The sequence below is a fragment of the Lepidochelys olivacea genome, assembly GCF_965140295.1.
Source record: "Lepidochelys olivacea isolate rLepOli2 genome assembly, chromosome: 12".
NCBI classification, from domain to species: domain Eukaryota; kingdom Metazoa; phylum Chordata; order Testudines; family Cheloniidae; genus Lepidochelys; species Lepidochelys olivacea.
In genome coordinates, this window is record NC_140422.1 from 18,122,485 (window position 1) to 18,140,601 (window position 18,117).

The following is an 18,117-nucleotide window of genomic DNA, read 5'->3' on the forward strand; positions in this document are numbered from 1 at the left end:
AAATGTATTTTTTGTCCTAAAAAATACATGAATAATAACTTCTACTAGAGGTTGCAGAAGCACTATAACCTACATTTTTTAAGCACACAAACCAGATTTTTTTCCCTCAATATAAGTATTACAATATGGGAGCCAGAATGACCTGTTGGAAATTCAAGTGACATAAGACTTTGATAACAAAACAGTGTCCTCAACAACAGGGAGTTCTTATTGACTTAACACTGTTTGTAAAGGTATTAAAAACAGACAAAATTACTTTATGTCAGGACAGTATAATAAACCACTACAAACTTTACCTCAGAATTAGAATTAGGAAGTTTCTTTGCTGCTCTATGTCTATTAATATCATGTAAGAGATTGAGGTTGTCTGACTATTGCAATTGAGACTATTTGAAATGAAAGTCTGGAGAAAGATCTTTGGATAAGCATTCTATGTCAAGTTATTATGTTTAGATTTGTATATAGCAGACAGAAGGAAGAAAGCAGGTTCTAACTAGAATTCTTTATTTCCAAATGACAGTGTATTTAAGTTGGTTGAGTAATTAGATTCTTGCCACTCAAAGAAACAGGTAAAATAATTTTTAGCTATAAAATTTTAGTACAGACTCTAGAAAATAATGCCTGGGACAAAAAAGGGAGTTTATTAAAAATAAACTGCAGATCCCTTATTTCTCGTGTCAATCTATTTACTGGTATGCAGGATTTCATGGATTACTGCACCTGATGAAGTACTTTATCAAAAGGTAGATGCAGCAATCTTTTTCTAAGTGACTTACTGCTTCAGTTATTTTTATATTAGAGGACCTGGCTGTGTGAAACTTAAGACTTTCAAAAAATACTGCAAGAAACTCAATATAGTGCATTTAACTAGCATTCTGCTATGTATGAAGCAGAAAGCAAATGTCTTTGCCTTTCACTGTGTCAAGGTCTGGGAGACAATATAAATTTACAGAATGTGCCACGCCATACTGTAAACACTGTTAGAATATTCAGTTAGAAGATGAATGAAATAAAGCCATTTATCAGTCCCCAGAAATTATAGTGCGCTCTCTCTCTCTATATATATATTTCATTAATATATTTATTATTTCATTCATCTTCTAACTGAATATTCTAACAGTGTTTACAGTATGCTGTGGCACATTCTAGATCTATAACTTTATATTGTCTCCCAGACCTTGACACAGTAAAAGGCAAAGACATTTGCTTTCTGCTTCATACATAGTAGAATGCTAGTTAAATGCACTATATTGAGTTTATATATAGATATATAGATACAGCATTAACTACCTATATTCAATCAAAGCTGAATGCAGTGGATGTCACCATGACCCTATATTCATACCCTACACACCACTGTAATAATCTTTGCACAAAATATACCTTGTAAGGTATCATTTGAAAACAAATAACTTGCTGATCAAGAATATCATGGTGAAACATATGTAGCAACTATGTAAAGTTATGAACATCAGCTGAAATTAAGTCTGAAATGCGTTTACCAGATCAGTAAACCAGTTTCTTGAAGACAAAGGACAAGCTGACACCTCTAGCCAGGTGTCAAAGTTGATGAACAATCGCCTATCATGTGGCCATTCTCTGGCAAGGAAGGGGGGCAGGAACAAACAGATTTGCATCTCAGCAAACAACAACCTGGAACCTCTTTAATCACCATGCTCTTTGTCTCTGTCCTCACAGCAGGAATGAATTTTGTCTAGGGGTAACCCTCAGGAAAAGGGGTCAGTACTGCAAAAAGTACTGAATTAAACAGATGGCTTTATTAGAGAAAGTTTTGGAACAAATTGATGAACTAAAGAGTAAAAAGTCACTAGGACCAGATGGTATTCACCCAAGAGTTCTGAAGGAACAAAAGTGTGAAATTGCAGAACTACTAACTGTAGTCTGTAATCTACCATTTAAATCAGCTTCTGTACCAAATGACTGGAGGATAGCTAATGTGACACCAATTTTTAAAAAGGGCTCCAGAGGTGATCCTGGCAAGCCTGACTTCAGTACCAGACAAACTGATTGAAACTACAGTAAAGAACAAAATTGTCAACATATAGTTGAACATAATGTGTTGGGGAAGAGTCAACATGGTTTTCGTAAAGGGAAATCATGCCTTACCAATCTACTGAGTCAGCAGTGTGCCCTTGTTGCCAAGAAGGCCAATGGCATTTTGGGATGTATAAGTAGGGGCATAGTGAGCAGATCGAGGGACGTGATCGTCCCCCTCTATTCGACATTGGTGAGGCCTCATCTGGAGTACTGTGTCCAGTTTTGGGCCCCACACTACAAGAAGGATGTGGATAAATTGGAAAGAGTACAGCGAAGGGCAACAAAAATGATTAGAGGTCTGGAACACATGACTTATGAGGAGAGGCTGAGGGAACTGGGATTGTTTAGTCTGCAGAAGAGAAGAATGAAGGGGGATTTGATAGCTGCTTTCAACTACCTGAGAGGTGGTTCCAAAGAGGATGGTTCTAGACTATTCTCAGTGGTAGAAGAGGACAGGACAAGGAGTAATGGTCTCAAGTTGCAGTGGGGGAGGTTTAGGTTGGATATTTAGGAAAAACTTTTTCACTAGGAGGGTGGTGAAACACTGGAATGCGTTGCCTAGGGAGGTGGTGGAATCTCCTTCCTTAGAAGTTTTTAAGGTCAGGCTTGACAAAGCCCTGGCTGGGATGATTTAATTGGGGATTCGTCCTGCTTTTGAGCAGGGGGTTGGACTAGATGACCTCCTGAGGTCCCTTCCAACCCTAATATTCTATGATTCTATGATACTAGAATTCTTTGAAGGGGGTCAACAAGCATGTGGAAAGGGGGATCCAGGGGATATAGATTTTCAGAAAGCCTTTGACAAGGTCCATCACCAAAGGTTCTTAAGCAAAGTAAGTCATGATATAAGAGGGAAGGTGGTCTCATGGATTGGTAACTGGTTAAAAGATAGGAAACAAAGGGTTGGAATAAATCATCAGTTTTCACAATGGAGAGAGGTAAATAGTGGTGTCCCTCCCGGGGTCCTATTCAACATATTCATAAACGATCTGGAAAAAGAGGTAAACAGTGAGGTGGCAAAATTTGCAGATGATACAAAACTACTCAAGATAGTTAAGTCCCAGGCAGACTGTGAAGAGCTACAAAAGGATCGCTCAAAACTGGGTGACTAGGCAACAAAATGGCAGATGAAATTCATTGTTGATAAATGCAAAATAATACATATTGCAAAACATAATCCCAACTACACATATAAAATCATGGAGTCTAAATTAGTTACCACCAGTCAAGAAAGATCTTGGGAGTCATTGTGGATAGTTCTCTGAAAACATCCACTTCTTGTGCAGCGGCTGTCGAAAAAGCTAACAGAATGTTGGGAATCATTCAAAAATGGATAGATAATAAGACAGAAAATATCTTATTGCCTCGATATAAATCCATGGTATGCCCACACCTTGAATACTGTGTGCAGATGTGGTCATCCCATCTCAAAAAAGATGTATTGGAATTGGAAAAGGTTCAGAAAAGGGCAACAAAAATGATTAGGGTATAGAAGGAGAGATTAATAAGACTTTTCCGTATGAGGAGAAATTAATAAAACTGGGACTTTTCAGCATGGAGAAGAGACGACTAAGGGGGGATATGGTTGAGGTTTAAAATCGTGACTGGTGTGGAGAAAGTAAATAAAGAAGTGTTATTTACTCCTTTTCATAACATGAACTAGGGGTCACCACAAGAAATTAATAGGTAGCAGGAACAAAAGGAAGTATTTTTTCACACAACATACAGTCAGCCTGTGGAACTTTTTGCCAGAGGATGTTGTGAAGGTCAAGACTATAACAGGGTTCAAAAAAAGAATTAGATAAATTCATGGAGGATAGGTCCAACAATAGCTATTAGCCAAGATGGGCAGGGATGGTGGCCCTAGCCTCTGTTTGCCAGAAGCTGGGAATTTTGCAACAGGGCATGGATCACTTGATGATTACCTATTCTGTTCATTCCCTCTGGTGCACCTGGCATTGGCCACTGTCGGAAGCCAGGATACTGGGCTAGATGAACCTTTGGTCTGACCCAGTATGGCTGTTCTTATGTTATAAATACATATCAAAGGGTGATAACTGTAAAAATGAGGGGCAAAAACACCCCAAGTTATCTCTACCTAGCCATCCCTCTCTTTCACCTAAGACAACAAAAGAAACAGCCCTTGGACATTGGGAGCAGATCGTGGCCTGATAATTTTGTCAGCAATGTTACTGGAAACATGTGGTAAGGAATTTCACCTTGAATCAAGTATGGTTTATTAAGTTTGAGTATTAGGAAGCATTTTATCTTAATTTCTCTTGTAACCATTCCTGACTTTAATGCCTTAGACTTGTACTCACTTAAAACCTATCTCCTTGTAGTTAAATCAATTTGTTTTATTCTTTAATCAAAACTAATCCAGTGTTGTGAACTGTGTGGGTAACTCCATTTAGGATAGCAAACTGTTGTATACTGATCCCCTTAGAGGGGCAACAGACCTAACATATCTGGAGTGTTTAGGAGAGGGCTAGACAGCGCAGAAAACATATTTTGATGAAAAATCCAGAACAGGGAGTGTGTTGGGGTCACCCAGCACATGGCAACCCAGACTGGTAGAAGCCAGAGCTGTGACTGATGTATGGCTAGCAGGCTGCAGCTATCCACAGATACCCAGGGTGTTATCTGGAAGGCTGTTTGTGAGCTGTCCAGGTGGGAGCTACAGCAGCAAAGCACTGTGAGGCACCCAAGTTCACAGGGCAGGGGTAACAGCCCCTTACTGGTGTGGATTGCACCCCAGAATGTCATAGTCAGTACTTGGACAGTGCTAAACAATTTATGCCCAATACACCTCTACCCCAATATAACGCGGTTCTTGGGAGACAAAAAATCTCACCATGTTATAGGTGAGACCGCGTTATATCAAACATGCTTTGGCCCCCCCGTTCCTTGTTACCTGAATGCCCCCTCTAGAGACCTCCATCCCTAATCACCCCCAGGACCCCACCCCCTACCCAATGCCCCTGCTCCCTATCCCCTGATGCTCCGACCTCTATCCACACCCCTCACCCCCTGACAGGCACTCACCGGCAGTAGCGGGAAGTGACGTAATGTGGCCCCAGCTCACACTACTCCACCATCTCCCAGCCACTGGTGAGTACGGGGAAGTTGGGGAAAGGCCCCAGACCGCTCCGCTTTCCTTGCCCCAGCCCCAGCCCCAGCCGAGTCGCTGGGGGCGGGGTTGGGGAAAGGTCCCGCACTCACCTGTGGTGGGAAGCAGAGTGCTGCGGCTGGGAGCTGGTGGAGTAGAGCGGGCTGGGGCCAGGCTGCTCCGCTTCTGCCGCTGCCAGTAAGTGCTGCGGGGATCCCTTCCCCCAAACCCCATTCCCCGAGCGACACGGCTGGGGCGAGGGAAGCAGAGTGGGCTGACCCCAGCCCCTAGCTAAGTCCCGGGCCACTCTGGGGTTGTGGGGCCCCCAAAAGTGCCCCCCCAGCTCTCCCCTCCCAGACCCTGGGGGGGAGAAGCCCCTGAGACCCTCTGCCCCTTATCCAACCCCTCAGTCCCGGCCCGGCCCGGCACCCTTGACACGCTGCTCAGAGCAGCGTGTCGGAACTTTATCGCGTTGTATGCGAACCCGCATTATATCGGGTCATGTTATATCGGGGAAGAGGCGTACTTTTGGCAATTTTGCTGGTGCAAGCTTGCAGAAGTGTCTCAAACTAAAAATATATATAACATCTAGTTTTTTTTAACATAGCATTGAATATTTTGAACAATCATAGTAAAGCTAAAAGGAAACAGGAACATGCCTAAGATTATAGCTTCCCCAACTATAGTCAGAAACAGGAAGAAAAGATTTATGGAAGTCAAATTTAGTTTTGGTATTCAAGATATATAGTTATGATAAAGATTCAATGCAAAGCTTGCACTACAGATAACATTTACAGTGGAGGCAAGACCAGAGAAATACAGGGAGTTAAGTGTATTTGGTTTTGGTGTATAGAACATACCTTAAATACAATAGTCAGATGCTCTGTGACAAATACTGTATATATCACTTATTGGATGGAGGAAAAATGATCCACAAAGGCAAAAGAATGCTATTTGCATTTGTTTGAGGTAGAACATGGCTTTAAAATGACTACTTAGCATTTAAAAGGGTCAGTGAAACTCTTACTTTTTTTAAATTATTCAGGATATGCCACAGATCCAGAAAATTTCACACCAAGACCACTCATGTCTGCAGTGAAATTTTAAGATAATAGATGCTATTAGAAAATAAATGCACAGTACTCTGAGCATCTCTCTACAAGGATTAACTGCTAACCTAGATGGAATATTGAAAAAAATTTCTGTAACATGGATACTTATTTTTTAACCTATCAAATTAGATATGCCACATCCTAAAATGCTTTACATAATTAAAAACAAACAAACAAAAACACCCTTGTCTTATCCTCTAGCCATTCCCTAACTCTCAAATAACTACATGGTCAAAGTCAATGGAGTTTTACCATTGGTGAATTAGGCTTACAATTTTTGGTTTGTTCACTGTTTCAACAGCTCTCTAGATCTGGCCAGTATAATGGAGAAGTCACTCCAATGTTATAAAAGTGAGGGTGGTATAAACAAACAAACATAATCCAGATTCTGTTTATCTTGGAAATCCTTGTCTATCTATCTTTAGTGTAATCTGTGCTGATTCTTTATAGAGAATTACCTACAACACTGAAAATAAAATTAACCAGTGATTTATGCAAGAAGTGACGTTTTGAATACCCTCTCCCAAATATTAATAATGGCAGCTTCAGTCTCCAAATCAAAAGATCAACATCCCAAATTTAAAAAAAAAAGTATTCTAGCTGTATTTGTTCAGGTTAGAGAACCTCAGTAATTAAAAACAACGAGGAGTCCTTGAGGCAATTTTTAAAAGTGGAAATTCTTCAACAAAAAAATTTCAAAACCACACTCCAATGAGAAACTGCAGAACTGGAATTAATTTGCAAACTGGACACCACCAAATTAGGTCTGAATAAAGACTGGGAGTGGATGGATCACTACAAAAAGTAATTTTCCCTCTGCTGATACTCACACCTTCTTGTCAACTGTTGGAAATGGGTGACCTTGATTGCATTGGCCTTGTGAGCACTACTAAAGTAATTTTCCCTCCCTTGGTATTCACCCCATTTGTCAACTGTTGAAAACAGGCCACATCCACCTTAATTGAATTGGCTCGTTAGCACTGACCCCCCACTTCGTAAGGCAACTCCCATCTTTTCATGTGCTATAATATATATTCTGCTTACTGTATTTTTCACTCCACGCATCTGATGAAGTGGGTTTTAGCCCACGAAACCTTCTGCCCAAATGAATTTGTTGGTCTCCAATGTGCCACAAGGACTCCTCTTTGTTTTTGTTGATACACACTAACACAGCTACCACTCTGAAACCTGTCAGTAATTAAAGTTTTGCACATACTCTTGATCAGTAACTCAATTGCTCACACTAGGTCAGTGGAATCAGGTTTTCATTTTTGATTTTTACAGCAAACAAAATAAACAAAACAGTAAAATATCAGCTTTCATATCCTGCAAAGGGGAAACCTTGACATGACAGTTCCTTAATACATCTTTTCTCACTAGAATCTGGTCCATCTTATTCACTAAAATCCCAAAATGAAAAATAATAATCAACACTCGGTTGCAACAAATTTGGTCCAGCAGGAACAAAAGGGGACCAAACAAGGTTTTGCAAAAAGATAACAATTACTTAAGAAGAGTTATTGACCACCTACATTATACCTATTAAAAAACTACAGTGCACATGAGTGAAAAATATATATATATAATTAAAAAGAAAAGGAGCACTTGTGGCACCTTAGAGACTAACCAATTTATTTGAGCATAAGCTTTCGTGAGCTACAGCTCACACACCAGGCCTCCATGGTCCCATTCCAGTATGCATCTGACGAAGTAAGCTGTAGCTCACGAAAGCCTATGCTCGAATAAATTGGTTAGTCTCTAAGGTGCCACAAGTACTCCTTTTCTTTTTGCGAATACAGACTAACACGGCTGTGACTCTGAAACCATATATAATTAAGTTAAATTATCTATTGGGAAATGAAGTCCAACAGAGAACACTAAATAATGATCAGATGTCACTACAAAGCAAAATATGAGGTTTACATGAAAATATTAGCACAAACCAGAATGGCTTAGATTGTGGTGTCATTCTTGTTTCTACTTTGGAACATAAAGTAAAAATCCTTGTTTGTGTAGTGGACTAATTCTATATTGATGATTTCACATTATGTTATATAAACAGACCTTTTGCTGCAATACAAAATAAAAAAATGTTTCGGGATTAATTAGGAGAGCAATATACTACTGTTTTTCTACGTACACTAATTGAATTATTTTATTATGTTTTTGTACTGAAGCACTTTAACACAGTCTTTGTCATATTGCTCATTATGCTCCACAAGCATTCTGTAACATACAAGACTGTTGTTTTGTTCTTACAGGTTTTGTAAGCTTTAAGATGAGTGATTTAGCTTTAGCTATAACAACTAATGCCTTCCATCTAGATAATACTCCATTTACAAAGCAATCCTTTATAAATCACTTAACCAGACCATATTTTTATATACTACTTAACATATTGTAGGTCTTAAACAACAAAGAATCTTCAGAGACTAAACTTTCATGCTACAACTTAAAATAAGTGATCCTAATACAGAGTTTATCTGCAATACAGTGCTAATTCTTGGACCTAAGGGAAAAGTGTGTTTTGAGAATTTAATAAAATTTTGCTTTCAGTTCCTCAAATAAGAGTAATTTGTGCTCATTAGGCTTCATTTGTACATCTTGCTAGCTAAAGGACAGCCAACATTTTTCACTACATTAGTGCTCCTTTAAAAAGAGTGTCACATTTAATGTAATTTACTATCTAGGTATTATGATGTATTCTAAACAAATTTTCAGCAAAAGAAAGCAGAAAAGAAGTCTATGAATTTTGACTCAAAATGTGAGACACATAGTATAGAGCACTGAATTATGTACCAACTTTGTTACGCTAGTGAACTGGAAGGAAGAGCTCCTTCAGTACACTAAACACACATTTGTTTATCATTATTCAACAAGCAAAGGCTAAATGTGGTTCAAACACATAAGTAGTAGATGTGGGATAAATACAAATACCTCCAAAATATCAGGCATCTATTGAAGTGTAAGATGTGAAAAAAAATTGAATATTTAAGTCTCATTTATTTATTAATTTGTGATTTTAGTTGTTTTATTACTAAAGGGAAAAATAAACCAATACCTAAGTATTTTAAGACATGCTGTAAGGAATTAATCTTAATTATCCAGTAAACTCTTCTGCTTTCACTGAGTTTTTTCTTCATATTTCTTTATTTGGAGTTAGCAGCAGTAACACAGACTAACATACATATGTTTTTGTGCCATGCTGGATCTTAATACTGATTGTAAAAAGTCCAGGATGTTAAAAGAGATCAGATGCTGGTAGATTATGGATGTTGTCACATTTCAAATGATTTTGCCTCAGAACAGACTAGAAACATGGTGGCAATTTTTAAGACAGTTGACATCCAGTGTCTCTTTCCTGAGAACTAGCCAGACTGTCACAATATGGCAATGCTCCAACAAGTAAAAAATAATATGATCACTTCAGAAATAGTTACGGCATCCCAGTGACGTCCAGTATGCTGGATTTGGTACAGTGAGGATCAAACCCTTTGTTTTTGAAGATGGAAATGTTTACTTTTGCTAGAAGAATCTTATCTGAGTATGAAGAGTGGTGAACAGATAAATTACCACGGTGAAATTAAGGACAATTAAATGGACACTCTTCAAGGGGGTTATGAGGGTTAACTAATCTCTTGAAGCAGGGATCTGTAGAGGCAATTATTGGAGAAAAGAAAATAATTCACCCATAATTGTAGTTCTCACAGTATATTTCCCCTTTGCAATTCCATGGTCATCCTAGTCTCCCTTCCCAATTATTTGGGGTCCTGCACTGGTATTTCAAATATTTTTGAAATTCAAATAATTTCCCGATGTTTATTTCCCCTCCCCCTTTTGTTCCTCACACGTTCTTGTCAACTGCTGGAAATGGCCCATCTTGATTATCACTACAAAAGGTTTTTTTTCTCTCCTGCTGGTTATAGCTCACCTTAACTGATCACTCTCCTTATAGTGTGCACGGTAACACCCATTGTTTCATGTTCTCTGTGTATATAAAATCATCCTACTGTATTTTCCACTGCATGCATCCGATGAAGTGGGCTGTAGCACACAAAAGCTTATGTTCAAATAAATTTGTTAGTCTCTAAGGTGCCACAAGTACTCCTTTTCTTTTTGAGAAAAAAAATTGGGTCTGCAGCCTTTTGTATAGCCTTTCACTGAAAGTTTGTATCCATCAGAGGATATGAGCATGAACCACATGGTCACTGTTTTCTAGGTGGTTCCAGAGCTGCAGCACAGATAATCACCATTTTCAAGAGGGAGCCTCTGCAGAAGTAGTATATAGTGATCAGCACTGAAATTTTAATATTTACCCACAGGTATTCACAAAATTGTATCTGAGACAATTCAGTAGTTCCCTGCATTTAGACCACTGCACTCGAACTGCAGTTATAAAGTAGCCTGTCTCTTGATAGACGTGTTTCCAAGATACTATACACAAAGCAAGTTCATATAGATAGCAATTAGAGTTGTCTCGTCTATCTAAATCTTTGTGGAACAAGACTTAGGTCTGATTAAGTTGTTTTATTGCAAATGGAATAATAATTAATAAAATTGCTCTATTTTTTAAAACTGAATTTGGGTTGATTGATTTTGTTTCAGTAACCCTAAGTTGCCAAATGCTCTGAAATAGCTGTCTTTTTAAAAAAAGAGAATGAAATAATTTAATGCATTTTTTTAATTGTGGAAAAAGGAACAAGGCATTATAAGGAAAGAAGCTGGTTTTGGTTTTTGAAGACATAAGTAAGTTAAATGTGTTGTATTCTAGTTTCATATTCCATTTTTACCACAAAGTGAGTACTAAATAGACTTGCACACTGATTTTGCATAAATTGAGCTAAATTCGATAAAAATGGCATAATCAAATATTAAGATTAACTGTTTGAGTAGATGTGAAATACAGAACAGAAAAGCCAATAAGAAAAATATTGAGCAAAAAAGAAAGAAAGAAGGGGAACCAACAATCGGAGGTGACGCCGGGGGGGGGGGGGGAAAGAGGGGGCATGCAGAGTTAACTGCCCCCCTCCCCCCAATTTCAGAGAGTACAGAGATGCCCTTGCAGGGCTTGCTCTGCTCCGTCTGCTGGTGCGGGAGGGAGGATTTGTCCTTCTCCTGCTGTGTCTCTTGATCACCCACCCCTGGCACTTCCAGCTCCACTGGGCCCAGGTGGGAAGCTGAAGGGACAGTACAGAGCCGCTTCTAATGCTGGCTGACTCTGCTCAGGGTCGCAGTCTGTGAGAGACACAGTGCTGGGGAGGTGGTGGCACCCATAACAAAAGGTGGTGCTACCAGCCTGCCTGTAATAGGCACAATGTCATTTACAGTACTGCTAGTATGAGCAATTCCCGAGGACTGAATGGGAACACAAGAATTACCATATTGGATGAGAACAATGGACCACCTAATTTAGTATCTCATCTCTAACAGCATACAGTAACAGATGCTTCAGAGGAGGAGCAAGAAACTCTGTAATGGAATAACTTGGTCAATGGGGAAGTTTCTTCCCAATCCCAGTCAATGGTTACATTTTTGCCTCCATGCATAACAGTTTATATCCTCTATTCTTTTTTATCCTACCAAAAATAACTGTGGATGCTCTTATTATCTATACAATTACCTAATCTTTCAATCTTACTTGGCTCGTGAACTAAATCTCTCTTGTGGCACTGAGTTCCACAGGCTAATTATGAAATTCCCGTTATCAATTTTAAAATTTTGCTTTTCATTTTCATTGATGTTTCCTTGTTCTTCTATTTCACATTTCTCAAAATACGAGTGCCTAATTCACCTTCTTCGTATCATTCATTATGGTACGTCCCATCATTAAATTAAAATCATACAGGATTCTAGTTGAGAAAAAGAAACACATACTGCATCTCTGATAATCAAAGTCCTTAGGGAAGAATCTGTTTCTCCCTACACATCTGGAAAATTAACACAGATTTCCTGAAAGAAAAGGAGGACTTGTGTTCCACTGGTTTGTAGAGCAAATCCTTTCTAGATTTTCAATACTGTTCATCTATGATCATCAGAAGATATTGGTCTCAAGAACCAAGTTGTTTACAAGGGAAATGAACAAAAGAACAACTAAAAAAGACAGGTTTCAGAGTAACAGCCGTGTTAGTCTGTATTCGCAAAAAGAAAAGGAGTACTTGTGGCACCTTAGAGACTAACCAATTTATTTGAGCATAAGCTTTCGTGAGCTACAGCTCACTTCATTGGATGCATACCGTGGAAACTGCAGAAGACATTATATACACAGAGACCATGAAACAATACCTCCTCCCACCCCACTCTCCTGCTGGTAATAGCTTATCTAAAGTGATCACTCTCCTTACAATGTGTATGATAATCAAGTTGGGCCATTTCCAGCACAAATCCAGGTTTTCTCACCCTCTGCCCCCCCGCCTCCCAACTCACTCTCCTGCTGGTAATAGCCCATCCAAAGTGATCACTCTCTTTACAATGTGTATGATAATCAAGGTGGGCCATTTCCAGCACAAATCCAACAATCACATACCACACAACAGAACCACTAACCCAGGAACCTATCCTTGCAACAAAGCCCATTGCCAACTGTGTCCACATATCTATTCAGGGGACACCATCACAGGGCCTAATAACATCAGCCACACTATCACAGGCTCGTTCACCTGCACATCCACCAATGTGATATATGCCATCATGTGCCAGCAATGCCCCTCTGCCATGTACATTGGTCAAACTGGACAGTCTCTACGCAAAAGAATAAATGGACACAAATCAGATGTCAAGAATTATAACATTCATAAACCAGTTGGAGAACACTTCAATCTCTCTGGTCAAGCAATTACAGACATGAAGGTCGCTATCTTAAAACAAAAAAACTTCAAATCCAGACTCCAGCGAGAAACTGCTGAATTGGAATTCATTTGCAAATTGGATACTATTAATTTAGGCTTAAATAGAGACTGGGAGTGGCTAAGTCATTATGCAAGGTAGCCTATTTCCTCTTGTTTTTTCCAACCTCCCCCCAGACGTTCTTGTTAAACCCTGGATTTGTGCTGGAAATGGCCCACCTTGATTATCATGCACATTGTAGGGAGAGTGGTCACTTTGGATGAACTATTACCAGCAGAAGAGTGTGTGTGTGTTTGTGTTTTTGGGGGGGGGTGTGAGAAAACCTGGATTTGTGCAGGAAATGGCCCACCTTGATTATCATACACATTGTAAAGAGAGTGATCACTTTGGATGGGCTATTACCAGCAGGAGAGTGAGTTTGGGGGGGGCGGGGGGGAGCGGAGGGTGAGAAAACCTGGATTTGGGCTGGAAATGGCCCAACTTGATTATCATACACATTGTAAGGAGAGTGATCACTTTAGATAAGCTATTACCAGCAGGAGAGTGGGGTGGGAGGAGGCATTGTTTCATGGTCTCTGTGTATATAATGTCTTCTGCAGTTTCCACAGTATGCATCCGATGAAGTGAGCTGTAGCTCACGAAAGCTCATGCTCAAATAAATTGGTTAGTCTCTAAGGTGCCACAAGTACTCCTTTTCTTTTAACTAAAAAAGAGGATACAAGGGAAGATCAAGGTAGCGGATAATTTATGCATATTGAGAATGGCTGTAAAGCAAGAGGCAATTCTTACGCTAACTAACTGAATCCAACTTTAGTGCTGCACAACTGACTGTGCAATGTAACTTCTTCTGGCAGCACCCTGAGGTGCTGGGTAAAACACACAAGCAAATTCCATACATGCTGTCAGTTTCCATGGTATGCATCCGATAAAGTGAGCTGTAGCTCACGAAAGCTCATGCTCAAATAAATTGGTCAGTCTCTAAGGTGCCACAAGTACTCCTTTTCTTTTTGAGTTTCCATTATCTCACATTAACATAGCGTAAGTGCTGCAGTGTGAACAATGGAAGTCTCATTCACAGATCATCAGCTAGCACCCGGGCATCAGGATTGCCTAGGCAACAAGAAATGGGAAGATACTGAGTGCTTGTAAGGAGTATTTGGATAAATCAAGAAAAAAGAAATGCTTTGGAAGCAGGATACACATTCATTTGCACAAGACACAGTAGCTTTTGTTCCCACAGAATAGTTTACATCAATATCTGATAAACATTCCACAATTTCTTCTACAACACTGCACAGTAAGAAAAAAAGTTACTCTCGATTAAGGAAATGTCTCTCTGCAAGAATGTAAAAGGTTCAGAATGTGCTTTTAATCACCTGCCTCACACTTTTTACATGCATGTGGCTCTTGCCTCCATTATAAAGGGCTCATCTACATACAAACTGCACAGATAGAGTTGGTCGGAAAAATTTTGAAAAAAACAATTTTTCATCTGAATTTTCCACTTTGTCAAAATCTAAATTTTTTGCAGAATCAGTTTACTTTTGACAAATTACTGCTGGAAATCTGCTTGTCTTCCTGCCAGGTCACACCAGAGGCCTTGGAACTTGACAGCCAGTACTCGGAGAGCTTCGAGTCTCCCCGATAGTCCACCAGGTTAGCTGCCATGGAGCTGCAGACTGAAATTGACATGATTCTTAATTCATAATTCTTGTCAGTCTTCTGCCTGCTACTGAAGAGCAGTCATGAAACTAACAGGAATTATGTCAATTTCAGTCCACAGCTGCTAGGGCTTCCAGGATTCCTGGCTCAGCTGCAGCCCAGCTGGTAGGCAGCTGAGGATTCTGGTGAGCATATTTTGTTTTGGAAACACCACATCTCAGTGTTTCAGGAAAAAAAATAGTGGGTTTTTAAGTCCTGTGAAAATTTTTGAGTTATTGTTTTTTCATCCTGAATCTGGATGAAAAATGTTTCTGAAAGCTTAAAAAAATTGCAGAACTAAAATGTGGTTTCTCAGCCATCTCTGTGTAACTTAAATTGATTTAAACAATAAGAGTTTCCTTTCTACACTCTCAGTGGGGGGATCAGCCGCTTCCCGTTCCCCCCCCCTAATTACGCTCCCCCGCCCCTAGGAGCCAGAGGGACCTGCCAAATGCTTCCTGGGAGCTACTCCAGGTAAGCACCACCGGGACGCCCCACCTCGCCCCCTGGCAGGCGCCTCTGGCTGATAGGGGTGGGGTAGGCACTCACTACGGTGACCCACAAGACCCTCTTGCCCGGTTCTGGGGGCAGTCAAGGGACAGGGGAGGGGGGTGGATGGGGCAGGGGTCTGGGGGGGACATCAAGGAACATGGGGGGGGGTTGGATGGGGCAGGAGTGGCGGGGGGTGGGCAACGACCCCCTCGTGGGGTGAGGAGGGAACCCGTTGTTAAGATTTTGGCAGCTCATCACTGGATGTATGGATCGAAGAGAGCCCAACTCCTAAAAGTCTTAGGAAGTCAATGTAGAAAATCTTTTATACACCTACAGCCAAAATTTATCTGGAGATCGAGAGAAGAGCAGGTCTCTCCCTGCCTCCCTATGCACCTCTTACAGTGTGCAAGACTATGGACATCTTTGATTGCCACATAATTTAGGTGTGATGTGCTTCCTAAATCACGGGCATCTTGCTTATATCATAACCTGTATCCAGAAACAGCTACTGCAAGTGACATAATCGTCATAGGTCCTGTCTACACTACTAAAGCTGTTATACTACTATACCTAAGAGTTCACATAGAACGTACTTCTCACCCGAAGCAAGATTTCCTGAGGTTTACATTTTCATATTACTACATAGTATCAGTTTCTGTCAAAGAGCACACATACAAATCTGAAAGAAAACCAGTAATCCACCATTCAGAAGGATCCATTGATTTTTACCGGAAATTGATTTAAAAATAAATTAAAAAGCACAATACATGCATTTAATTTGGAAAATAACCTGAATTCTGACACAGTATTGATGCTGTTTTGAACTAAAATATTTTAATCTAATAGATTAAATTAAGCATATGCTTACCTGATTTGAGTATCTCATGCTGACATTCCGCTGATCTTGTGGAGGTATGTAACGCCCTATTGGATCAATGTCTTTGGGATTTACTAATCCATCAACTGAAAGTAAACCACAATTGAAACATTATTAAAGAGTCTGAGCACTTTCAAGGTAACATGTATTCTATTACCAATATTATGTAATCCATTAGTATTACTTTCATTAATGTAGACACATAGCATAGAAATAGCAGCTTCAGGTACTATTTTGAAAGGACCACTACAGTCTCTAAAGACAGGCAATCAACTCCCAAACTCTTTTCTCACACAAACTGACCAAGTGTTGCCTTAAATCCCTTCTCAATAACAACATCTCTTCCCATGTGTTAATTTCCCCAAAGCATCCTACAGCTGCATTTGTTCCTGGATCTATGCTCATGTTTGAGACAGGCGACAAGCCATAATGTGCCAAGACTGTGATGGGGTTTCTGGCACAATTAAAGTTGTGACCAAAACAGCGAACGTCCACTGAAGTGGGTATAAAAGCCCAACAGCCATACATAGCTTGTTCAGCCGTGATGGTATACCTATTGTAACAAGGAAATCATCAGGCACTCATGGATGCTACAAGAGAAGGTGAATTTCCCCTATAAACACTCAACTCTGACAGCTTGGCATTGAAAGAAAAATTCGCTTTTGATCCCAAAACTGACAGTCACCCATAGCCCTAAGCACAATGGAAAGCCTGCAAAACACACACACACACACACACACACCTGCACTAACCACATAACAATGTTTAGCAAAATAGGTGTATACAATTGATACAAAACACCAACCTGAATGTCAATAAAAAGGAAAGGAGGGGGAGGATGCAGGGTCATTGTATTAATGGTGAGTGGAAATTATGTTCTCACTCCTTGGAATTGAACCTTATATCAGCTCACAGGGAAGGGAATCAATCAACAAGTCAGTGGGATTCAAAACTATGAGTAGAGTAGTTGAAGAAATGGAATAAGTTTTCAGGTAAGAGTATTTGTGCAGAAAATTTTTGCATTCATCCAATATCATGTTACTCATCTGACCAATCAACCAGTGATGATTCATACTGAACACCTGCATATAACTGTTAGTGATCAACCTGTAGTAGCGAATGCAACATGGGAAAAAGTTAAATAAGAAGATAAGAGGAAAGACACCAATGATAACTTAGGAAATGATTCAACATGATTAATTACAGGACAGAAAAAGTAACAACAGGAAGGGAAAGAAAGTAAAACAGAAGCAAGGGGATGTAGCAAGTAGAGCTGGTCAAACAGCTTGGCAAATATTTCATTTGATTTATTTTACCAGTATTCATCAGCTACAGAGCCGATCAAATACTATTTAGCAAACCTATTAGATTAATACCATTGGAATTCATCAAATATATTCAATACCTATTTTTTCCAGCTATTTGACCAATCCTAGTAGGAAGTGGCATCTAAAACATTAAGTACAAGATTGACTGCTAATATTACAATTAAATATACTAAACAATAAACAGTACACAACTCCTTTATTCACTTAATTTGCAGCAAACGTGGTCTGGTAGGTAGAAAGGGGGTGGTGGTACAAATATAGTCTCACCCTGGCTAGCCAGCTTATTGCTTCACTGGGAGGAGTCACATTCATTTTTGAGCCTGGTCAGAAGAATGGGATCATAATTGGCAAGTTGTGAAGAAATGTGTCCACAAGACCAACCCTCTATGAAGATGTCTACTTTGTGAAAAAGCGCCATCTCTCCTAATGCACAGTGCAATATTGAAAAGTGTTTGAAAGTTGATAGAACTTTATTCTTATGAATATCCCCCCACTCTTTTTTCTTTATTCCCAAACTTTATTCTCTCATCGGATCCTTGACTTTGTATTTCAGGTGATTTACCAGCAATGACAATTTTCTCAATCTCAATGAAAATA

General features: G+C 39.7%; 1 protein-coding gene across 4 annotated transcripts in view; it reads right to left on the reverse strand.

The window, feature by feature from the left end:
• The window catches only part of PHKB (phosphorylase kinase regulatory subunit beta), a 209,590-nt gene that overhangs the window by 51,360 nt on the left and 140,113 nt on the right, over nt 1–18,117 (reverse strand). For all 4 annotated transcript variants that reach the window (XM_084644484.1, XM_084644481.1, XM_084644482.1 and 1 more), the window contains one exon: nt 16,184–16,278. In XM_084644484.1, coding sequence (XP_084500610.1) covers nt 16,184–16,278 — 95 coding nt within the window. The remainder of the gene's footprint in view (nt 1–16,183; nt 16,279–18,117) is intronic.